Raw genomic sequence first — 11,025 nt, 5'->3', positions numbered from 1 at the left:
ATTTGGGCTACCATGTAGGACCGCTGTTAGGGAGGTAACAGAGCTTAATGGTAGAGTGACCACTCTATAACAAAACGATAACATAAATGACTAAAACATAATATTTCAAACATAAAGAATTAAAATGTAATTTAAGGTAAACAAAAGTAATTTTTTTTTTTGTAATTTACCATTTTTGTGATGAAAAGGTTTAGATGAAGAGATTATTGAGTTAAAAGTCAAGATTTGTCATTAATAAAGATTGAAAGTAATACAATCATATGATAATATAATATGAAAAATATATTAAATAGTATTTTAATGCACATATAAAAATCATATGAAATATTTTGATATAAGTTTTAAGTTTTAGAAATTGAATACCTCACACCACATAAGAAAATAGATTTTAGATGAAATATGGTGAACTCATTTTATAGGAGTACTATTTATTTGTTCAATTTTATCTATTATAAAAAATAATAATGGTTATTTTACACTTTTAACAACATGCTGTTATAGAGAGGTGATTATTTATATAGTGAATTTCTATCGAATAAAGAAAGTGAAATTATATTTAAAAAAGAAAATCAAGAATCAAATCAACAAAATTAAAAGACGTACACAGGTGCATGTATTGTTGATTTTATGCAGCTTCTATTTTACATTTTTTCGCATGATTAATTATAAAGTTCAATTAATTGATATAAGTTATCAAATTAAATTAATTAATTTATCATGAATTAATAAATTCAAGTAATTAATTTATAAGTTTATGATGTTGTAAATTCATAATAAAAATTTTGTTAGGATTTTAATAGCTTATTGAATCGATATCTTTAATTCCATTTATTGAAGATTATCTCATTTAATAAAATATGATTAACAATTTTTCCATGTGAAATTTAATCATTTAATAATTAATAGGCTTGTTTATATGAAATAACCATAATTTTAGATAATAATTTAGATCCTATGCAATTAAAGAGACTTAATTTAATAAATAACGTACTTCATAATTATGAATGTTGTTGTTATAAGCGAAAAGTTGCTATAAAGAGTAGAAAAGATTATATGAAACTGTGATTTCAAGTCATTCTTATCCCTCTCCGATGGGAGAATGACAAATCAAAATTTTCTTGCTGAGATTTTTAGTATTTTTAGTTTGATTTGAACATTTTTAGGAGAAAATTGCTGAAAATTAAGAGGAAAATCTGATTTGTCATTCTCTCGTTGCAAAGGGATAAAGATAACTTAGAATCACACTTTTATGCCATCATTTCTCCTATAAATAATTAAAATAAAATATAAAAAATTAATTTTTCTAAAAACTTAATTATTATTACTAAATATATCAACAAGTAGCTGTTATAGAGAAGGTTGAGTATATAGATGTTAGGTGACTGTTGCATCATGTGAAATGGCTGAATTCATAATCCTAATTATCGAGCCACCAGTTATTTCATCGACCATTCATCCCTTGAAATTGTGCAAATATGGCAGTTCCTGAGTGTTCAATGTTCCGACCTGTGTTGGTTTCTGGGTGAGGAGATGGAAGGTTAGTATCAGATGGAGGAGTGACGGTTGGAGCCGGTGGAGAAGGCTGCACAGGGGCGGCGGCTTCCTCTGATTTTCCCACTGAGGACGATTCTTGCAACTGCAAAGCATGTTCCAAGTTCCATAAAACATCCCCCATGGAAGGCCTGTCAACACCATATTCAGCCAAGCACTTCTCAGCAGCCTCCGCAAATTTGTTCATTGATTCAGCATCGATGGCACCAACAAGCTGAGGATCAATGATCTTTTCAAGCAACCCCTTTCTTTTCCATTGCATTGCCCATTCAGCTAAGCTAACCTGCTCTCTTGGCAACCGTGGGTTAATGGCAGGCCTTGCGCATAAGGATTCGAGGAGAACGACGCCGAATGAGTAAACATCCGATTTTTCTGTTAGTTGCTGCCTCCTGAAATACTCAGGGTCTAAGTACCCAAAGCTGCCTTTCACTGCAGTGCTAACATGATTCTGCCCCATAGGTGTGTCTTTTGATAGCCCAAAGTCAGCAACCTTGGCAACAAAGGCATCATCAAGCAATATGTTGGTGGTCTTAACATCACGGTGAATGATCCCTTGTGCGGTACCGGTATGAAGGTAGTGAAGCCCCCGAGCCGCTCCGATGCAGATCTCAAGCCTTTGCTTCCATGATAACGATGGCAACTCTTTTCCATACAAGTGATCCCTGAAAGGTCCATTGGACATGTATTCATAAACCAGGATCATTTCACTGTTCTCATCACAATAACCAATCAGTGAGACCAAGTGCCTATGCCTTAGCTTTGACAACATCTGGATTTCTGTGTGGAACTCTGTGATACCTTGCTCGGATTGCGGGTTCCCTCTCTTGACAGCAACTTGCGTCCCATCATCGATCGTGCCTAAATACACATTGCCGAACCCACCGACACCAATGATGGCGTTCGAGTCAAAGTTCTTGGTTGCTTCTTGCAACTCTGCCAGGGAGAAATAACGGCCTAAGCCTAGTGTTGAAGAGTGCTTTTGAGAACCGCCAGATTTGCTCAAGGAGCTACTGTCTCCAGCATGGAGTGGAAGCAGCCATGAAGAAAAGCTGTTCCTCCTTTGCCAATCTTGGGGCCTCCTCTTCCATCTAATAACCATTGCACCAAGACCAACAAAAGCGCCGAACATCATGGCGAAACCAACGACGGCCACCGCACCCTTGTTGCTCGAGCTCGAGCTTCCATCGACACTGAATTCCCCATCTAGACTATCAGCCGCGTTGCTCATTTTCATCACCTCCAAGCCATTAAGAATAGCATTTTTAATTCTGGCACCCTGGCTCAATGGACCGATCTGAACCGAAAGTCCATTGCTGAGGGTGGAAGCATTCACCACTATATCTTTGTAGTACGGAACGGCCAACTGACCTGTCATGCTCGACAAATCCAACTGGGAAATAGCCATTTTACCACAGATGTATACATTGAAATACAGGTCACCGAGTGTCTTGCTAACAATGTCACAAAAATGCAACCTAATCAAGTAATCAAATGCTTCATCAACTTCCAACTGCCATGTCACATTGAAGTTTGGGTTCACCGTCTTGTTATCAGCCACCGCCATCTCGATGAGAGATGAATACACAGTGGGCGGTGCTATCCACGGGGTCATTTGATCGGTGTAGCTGACTGCAGATGATAAAGTAGAGGCCTGTTTAGCGAAGTTTTTATCTTTAAGATAATGAGTATCAGGTATCCAAGTCCTCCCTAGGGTGTCATTCACTGGGGTGATCAAAGGACCCCCCATGTTCAACCTATAAACAACTTGGTAACCATGCTGGGTTAAACCGGAAATGGAGTTCACCGGGGTAAGGGAACTGCCGGTGTCGACGATCAAGGTATCTGGCACCGAAACCACCTCGATGGCATTAACGAAAGCGAAGGAATTCTTCAGAGGAGTAAACTTGAGAAGGAAATTAGGGTCATTCATGTTAATAAGGTACTCCTTGAGAACAGGTATGGTAGCATTGGTAACCTTGAAGTTATGAAGGATAGCATACTGGTTGGCAGACACAGAGAAGGTTGATTGTTGTAGATCATACTTGTTATCTTTAATGGCATAGAAATAGAGACGGAGCCAATGGAAACCGGGGCGTTTCAACGCGAACGTGTAGGTGGCTTCTTGTGGGAAAACCTTGGCGTTTAAGAACAAAGGGGTAGGAAGATCAACATTGGAGGCAGAGACTTGAGTATCATCCTTGGTGTCCAACAACTGAGACGCTTCTTGGTCTGTTTTGTAGGGCCTTCCATCAGGGACTTTGGGTGCAGAGTTAGCTCCACAGTCGATGAGGATGTTGTCAGTAGGGGTGAAAGGGCCGGTTGCGATGCCGTAAACACTGCTGGGGCATGAAATCAAGCTCCATAACAACATGGTAACCACGAGGATAGCCATTGGTGATGATGATAATGATGCGTTCTTTTCTATCTCCATCCCTTCTGAATGAGGGATGGATGTTTCCATAAAAAATGAACCAACAAAAAGGGTTCTTTGGAAAACATAAGGTAATGGTGTTAATTTTATGAAACAGGGTTGGCTTGTTTTTGTTGCTGTTGTTTTTGGATATCAATGGTGGAAATCTAATCGACAACAGGAATTGGATTTTGCAAGTCTCAAATTTGTGAACCAATGTTTGTGTTTCGTTTTGTTTGATTCTTTTGTCATTGCTTTGGTTGAGAATTTGTTTGCATTTATCTCCATTTTTAGCTTGTTTGTCAGTCATTAGACATCGTCAAATGCCTAACATAATTTCCTCCCTTTCTTTTAATAGTCCATGTAATTTTTATTCAATGTGTCGTCACCATGATGAGATTTTCATTTTCCAATTTTTTTATTTAAAGAACAAAAAAGGTAAATTCTTTTAATTTAATTTACAAAACTGAAAAATTACTCATGTTATTATTATCCTTTTTGGTACAAAACGCCGGAGGGAAAATTAATTAATAATCTTTTTAAAAAAAACCCTTCTGTTATTGATAGACATTAATTTTATTTTTCCTATTTCTTTAATTTCTATTAATTTCATAAACAGATTATTTTTATTAAATTCATGGATATAAATTGCCCTACTAAACTATTAATTTCCTTATTGATAAATTAAGTTTTAACAAACAAAATATAATAGCATTTCATAATTAAACTAAATAAATTTAGATAAAATAACAAACTAATCTCGAAATGAAATGTAACTAACTTCTAACCACCTTTCCAATTTTCAAAGACCGATTCAAATAAGTTACTTAAAATATAAAAAAGAGTCAAAATTAAAATCACCTAAACTTAACCTAACTAATGACCCGACCCGTATTGAACATATTTAAGAACAACTGGATCCACTAGACTTTGACTTGTCTAAGTGGATTGATGAGAGCATTTCGTCTGGTCTTTGCCTCTTGGGTAAAGGGGTTAATAAAAAATGGCCAAAGCCCAAAAAGAAAAAAAAAATTTAACTTCCAAAAAGATCAAGAATCAATTAACCACACAGGGATTTCATATTGAATCAATTCGTGTATGAATGCAATCCAAGCAAGAAACACGACACCAGATCAGTCTGTACAAAATAAGAACATCATCACTGATGTTATCATATATATACTATATTATATTTATATATTTCATTACTTAAACGTTTCTTCCTGTTGAGCCTATTTTTTTCACCTATAATTTCCATTTTTCTTCTTTACAGTGAGAGTCCCATGAGATATGGCACTGTTGAAAAACTTCAGAAGTCAAGAATTCTTCAAGAATAGCATCCTGCACCACCATGTGCAATCCCTATATATCCAACACAACTGCACAGGAGAAGACAATTAGAATCTGTACGGAAAAAACATTAAAAAAAATCACAAGGCCTACCCAAGAAACCAAAGATTTGGCCAACTAAGTTCTAAAGGATATGGATTTGAACGCACTTATGCGCGTAATACTTCAATTTAGTTAGTTTGGGGTTTGCAGGATTTATGGGCAGTTAAGGAAATGTAAGAAAAAAAAAAACAAAGATTTCAAGATTTCGATATCTAGCTTGGGTATTTTGAGTTATCAAAATCAATTGATTTCTGTTCCTTCAAAAGCTCCAAAGCAAAGATGGATTGCATTTGCAGTTTTAGACTTAAGCTCATGAAAAGAACCGAGGAAAAATAGTACATCAGTCTAAGAGATACCAACCTTCTAGCAGCAGACAAGAACTTTAGATCCTACTAGATTTGGCCCAGAAAAATCCCTTTTTCCAGTTAGAATGATTCTCTGAAGGGGATCTACTTCCCTTTGATCCAAACGAGAAGTGTTTCTTCAGGAAAGGCTTGCCCAAGGAGCTTTTCATGCTTGAACTGGAGGCCTTCCCTTCATGTCCACTGCTTTTCAGACGATTAAATACAATAGGATCCACGTCCATATCACTATCAACAACCCGGCTCCTTGATTTCTTGTTGATTTTGGCCTTAAAATCCATTTCTGCTTTAAATGCTTTCTCAGATAATTTATGTGTCTTCTTCTCCCCCAACGTGCATATTGGACAAGCAGGATCGTACTTGTCAATTTCAGGGGTCATATTTTCCAAACATTCAGCATGGTAAACATGGCCACAAGTTAGTACTGCAACAACAGAAAGATCATTGCTAATAATAATCTTCTGAGTGCTCCACAAAGATTTTTCTGATAACAGCTTGGAGCAAACACCACATGTTTGCAGATCAACAGACGGCGGTGCAGAGATTCGGCCACTGGGTTTGCTTATTTTCTCACGTTGGAAACCCCATGTGTCATTATCAAAAGACCACCTTTCCCTACGAGATGGAGGCATAAATTCAGAAAAGGCCTGCATAGACCAACCATCAGAAGAACCACCCCGAGAGCCCCCAGTTGATTCATTGCTCCATGAAGGCATTACAAGCCTTTCCTCACCAACTGAGTATCCAATAGGTGACTTTAGTCCTAGAATTCGGTTATCAGATACTTGTCGCAATAGATGATGTCCAGGAGATCTGAGAGGCCACCTCGTTATTGTTGAACCGGTAGGATGCACATGACTTTGGGAAGACAAAGGGGATGTTGCCAACGAGGAAGCTGATGGCAAAGAATGTGATAACTTTGAGGGAGACGGATAAGAAGCCACAGGGGATTCTACCGACTCCTTCACCTGAAACATGATCCAGATTTCTCAAAAGGATGTGAAATTAAGAAGTTATCACAGAGTTGGAAGCAGGCATGAAACTGCCTCCTAAGGGAAAGAGTTTACCTGCTCTAAGTTCACATCAACAGAGATATTTCTAGAAATAGATTGATCTGCATAATATATGTAAAAGAATGTTAGATAAAACAACTCCAAGAGGACCTTTCTTAACCAACAAATTTATAGAATGACATGGCCACCGTTGAACAGATTGACTTTTTCTTTTCCGTGAGATGAATGAAAACAAAGAGACAAGTGAGAAAACCTTAGGCCCGACACCCTCCACCTGCCACACAAAAATAAAAGGAGACCCTCTAGACCCCATACATATCCTGTTCATAGTAATGTAGGAAAATTGTATTGCACCCATCCTTTACAAAGCTCCGCATGACCACCCCCCCCCAAAAAAAAAGGAAAACTGAATTAAGATGAAGAATTGACACACTACTCACCCAGTTTATGTAACATAATCAAGGTAGTGGGACCATCCAAGAGGCAAAAGGTTGCTTGAAGGCGAAAACACAAAGGCCAGAAGCAATGGCCTTTCAAAATAGACCATTCTCCAACCAATAGGCCAAGGTTAATCCAGTCATGCATGCAACTCCCTTACTAAACTAGATTTTAAGGATATTATCAAATGATGTAACCAAGTACATTACAGTAAGAAAGGTAGACATCTTGAGAAGGCATACTCAGAAAATTTTCTTTTAACTGAATTTATACATTATATCTCACTTCAACTAAATGTGAGAGCTTGAGCTCCTCATTTTTTAAGATTTAGTCAGAACTCAGAAGCACCTTTCTTTGTTTATATTCCTTATACTTTTTCATTCACAGCTAGTTCTTGTCTATCTAATTCAGTTATGCTCTCATATGGTAACATCATAACAGGAAACTAGTTTACCATTCAAAACTAACTTCTACATTTCCAGATACCGTATGGTTCACAATAATACCAGAATCCCAGTAGGTTACCTGAAGCAGGAGTTCTTGCATGTCCAGCAGTTCCTTCAGAAGTTGGGGACTTTTGCCAGGTACGAGACTGAAAACTCTCCGATGAATTTCCATCCTCTGATGCACATGCAGATTCATATTTGATCTCTGATCCATCATTCCGACTAACTGCATCCGAAAACCAACTTATAGAAGTGTCTTCACCAGCTACACGCCCTCGGTTATCCCAACGAAAACTCCAAGTTGGAGAATACCTTATATTCCTATGTAAAACCTCACTACCTGATCCATTTACGATAGTTTTGTCTCTAGCAGCAACACAACATGCAGCCCCCATGATCCACCCCAACACAAACTAATTCTCTAAAAGTATTCAAACAACCACCATTCACATTGCCCAGCAAATGAGGCAAATGAACTCGATCAAAATTAGCATAGGTGTTACTGCATAAGGAAAACAACCGGCTCCAAACACCTTCAATTACTAACACCAAAAAAAGAATTCAATAAGCATATCGATAAATTACAAAATAAAGTACTAGTTAAATTCATTGCACTTGATTTTAAAACCTAAATTTGATCCTTAAAAAACACCCACCAAAAAGGAAGTCGAGATTAACCTCCCCCCCTTTTTAAGAAATAAAGCAATTACCAATATTGATAGTAAAATGAACTTCAATCAGTTAATAGCTAGTAGAGAGACAAAGCGAAATAGCTCAGAAGAACACTGTTAGTACGCTCACCAACTCACTCAAAACTCAAGAGAGAGCATAAGATAACAGAAAAACAATTCACCAATTTTATTTTATTTTTTGAAAAAAAGATGAGGAAAAAACAAGCATAGATCAATTAGCTTATTTCTAAGGACTAAATAAGAGTGAATTCAATTACAAAAAATATATATACTAATAATCAATATCATTGATTGGGAAAAAAAATTAAAAATAAACCCTAAATATAGTAAAACGAACAAAATCAAATCACTGTAAAGGTGAAGAGGAGATCCGAAATAAATGCCTAAGTAACAGTAATCCTCGGTCCAGGTCAAGATAACCACGGCAAAAAGTCATAAATCAAAATCAAAATCTAAAACATCTATATTTAAGGAGAAAAAAAAATCAAATAAATAATAGTTGACTACTAAGCAATTCTTACATATCGGAACAAGATAAATCAAAACCGTCGGCAATCGAACCGTTCCTCTCTGAGCTCCGATAGACGGCGGCGTATTTGTAAATAGAGAGCAGAGTGTTTTAAAATAAGGCTGCTTTGTTCTTCGTTTCAACTTTTGCTTCTTTAAGTATTTTCAGGGCAGAAAGAGGAGAAAAGAGTGAAGTCGTTTTAGACGGCTTTATTTAACGTCGTTAGAATCTGTTTAGCTACCGACGTTGAACTCCTTTATTAATTATGAAGTCTTTACTTATTTATTACTGCATCAAATATTCTGAGGTTTTGTTATTTTACGGATTCTTTCCATTATATCATTTATAATCTCGTCCAATTATATCATTTATATCATTTTTCTCATTTTATATGTATATTTAGGCTAAACTCTCAAATTAAAAAATAATGTGTCATTTTTAATTGGATGAAGCCATGATTGATTTTCAAATTAAGATAATCAAAATTATATCAATATATATATATAAATAATTAAGATAAATAATAAAATTTTACACTAATATTATAGATTGGTACGCATTGAAATGGTCAAAACACACCAAAATTTTAATAGAAATAGAATTAACTATTGTACTCTAAACTTCAAAATGTTTTAACTGAATCCTCGAAATATCAAATCAAACCCTTTTATCTGTCTTGCCATTAGCTTTAACTTTTAAATGCCAACTCAAATTTGATTTTAAGAACATCTAAAACATGTAGATCAAATTATAAATATATTTATCTTTTTTAAATAAGTTTGATTCAAATTATTTTTATGATAAATACACATATATTTATAATTTGATTCACGTTCAGTGCTTAAATTAATAACTAGTCCTTCGAGAAAACTTGATTAATCAATACTGAAAGTATGAGGGCTTGATTAAAATGCTTCGAGGCTTAAGGACTAATATAGAATTTAGGTGATAATTCAGGTTGTTTGGTGGAATTAACCCTATCAGCTATTAAATCCCTAATTGACGGCATTTGTGCTGAACTTAGTTATACTTCGGTAGCAAGTGATTCGGATTCCGTGCTTGCATTAGCTTGTACCTAGTTAATTTGTGCGGTTAATTCATTTAAGAAAACTGCACCAGAAAAAAGTTAAGAAAAAAAATGTTTTTTTTGTTTCTTTTTTGAAAATTTATTTGAAAAATAATTGAAACTAATATAGAGAGCTAACAAACGGACACGGTGGTTTCTTACTAGGTACGCGGAGTGCGCAGTACGCATCCTCATGCTTTTTTCACGTCACACGAAACCAAAGTATCATCATGAATTATTTTTATTTAATTATTCTTTTTTTCAATTAAAAGATTCTTCATTATTAAATTGTCTTTATTATGTTAATAATAGTTAGCTTTATTGAATTCTATAAGTAGTTGAACGATTGTTATTCGTTTTAGTTAATTTTAAAAAAATTATTTATAAAATTTACAATTTATTTTTTATTTTTAGATTTTAGTTTAATTATTGACTATAGTTGATGATTTTTTAAATATGATATTACAAGTCAATTAATTCGAAAAATTATAAAATATTTTTAATTTAAAATAAATTATATTATTTTAAGGTAGTTTCAATTTTTTATTTACAAAATAAATAATTACATACTGTTACGGTTTAGGGTCTAAAGTGAAAACATGACTTTTGAGTCAAAAATCTTTCATCTTACTACTCAACTAAAATTTTATCTTAAAAGTATTTTGTATATTGTAATTTTATTATCTCCATAATTATATATAATGCCAATGTTATCGATTAAGTTGATGTCACAATTTAACAATAACTCATGTTTGATGACAACACCATAATAAATAATTATAGTGCATTTAATATTCTTAATTTGATAAATTTAGTGTTTAAATTCGTTTTACCCATAATTTAATCTATCTGTTTCATTTAAAATTGCTCACATTTCATGTGCTATTATTAATTAGTTTCAAACCATACGTTTATTTATTATATGTTATTTTTAAAAATACAACTCTATGTTCTAAATACGTAGTTTCCACATACATACATGTGTATTAAGGATTAACCCAGTTTAAGCAATGAACACAAAACATTTATGTGAAAAAACCCTTCCAAAATGGATAAAAAATCACAAGTAAAGATAATTTCACTAAAACGGCAATAACAAATAGTACAAAAGATGAAGATAAAACTAAATCTCGAAACTCAAAATAAG

At 34.6% G+C, this 11,025-nt stretch overlaps 2 protein-coding genes across 3 annotated transcripts; both read right to left on the bottom strand.

Moving 5' to 3' along the window:
* Positions 1-1,098: 1,098 nt before the first annotated feature.
* Positions 1,099-4,491, bottom strand: LOC108464136 (probable receptor-like protein kinase At4g39110). Its single transcript, XM_017764247.2, has one exon. The coding sequence runs from the start codon at positions 4,010-4,012 to the stop codon at positions 1,442-1,444; it is 2,571 nt and encodes an 856-aa protein (XP_017619736.1). The 5' UTR covers positions 4,013-4,491; the 3' UTR covers positions 1,099-1,441.
* Positions 4,492-5,017: 526 nt separating this feature from the next.
* LOC108464137 (uncharacterized) lies at positions 5,018-9,077 on the bottom strand. 2 transcript variants are annotated; one of them, XM_017764250.2, is made up of 5 exons: positions 8,826-9,077; positions 7,692-8,145; positions 6,783-6,829; positions 5,714-6,683; positions 5,018-5,340 (listed from the first exon to the last, which is right to left on the bottom strand). In XM_017764250.2, the coding sequence occupies exons 2-4, from the start codon at positions 8,005-8,007 to the stop codon at positions 5,736-5,738; spliced, it is 1,311 nt and encodes a 436-aa protein (XP_017619739.1). In that variant the 5' UTR covers positions 8,008-8,145; positions 8,826-9,077; the 3' UTR covers positions 5,018-5,340; positions 5,714-5,735. The 2 variants fall into 2 exon arrangements, with proteins under 2 accessions (XP_017619739.1, XP_017619738.1); XM_017764249.2 differs by having other exon boundaries at positions 7,692-8,154; positions 8,826-9,069.
* Between the last annotated feature and the right edge of the window lie 1,948 nt (positions 9,078-11,025).

The sequence above is a fragment of the Gossypium arboreum genome, chromosome 13 (assembly GCF_025698485.1).
Source record: "Gossypium arboreum isolate Shixiya-1 chromosome 13, ASM2569848v2, whole genome shotgun sequence".
NCBI lineage: Eukaryota > Viridiplantae > Streptophyta > Magnoliopsida > Malvales > Malvaceae > Gossypium > Gossypium arboreum.
Note: the sequence above shows the minus strand (reverse complement) of the source record. Positions and strands in the feature narration are given on the sequence as shown.

What these genes read in the sequence shown, in the direction of transcription:
- LOC108464136 (XM_017764247.2), bottom strand. Translation starts at nt 4,012, where the DNA reads ATGGAAACATCCATCCCTCATTCAGAAGGGATGGAGATAGAAAAGAAC.
- LOC108464137 (XM_017764250.2), bottom strand. Translation starts at nt 8,007, where the DNA reads ATGGGGGCTGCATGTTGTGTTGCTGCTAGAGACAAAACTATCGTAAAT. An exon ending in TGCAAGAACTCCTGCTTCAG is followed by an intron (nt 6,830 to 7,691) that starts GTAACCTACTGG and finishes TATATTATGCAG; the next exon opens with ATCAATCTATTTCTAGAAAT. An exon ending in TTGATGTGAACTTAGAGCAG is followed by an intron (nt 6,684 to 6,782) that starts GTAAACTCTTTC and finishes ATCATGTTTCAG; the next exon opens with GTGAAGGAGTCGGTAGAATC.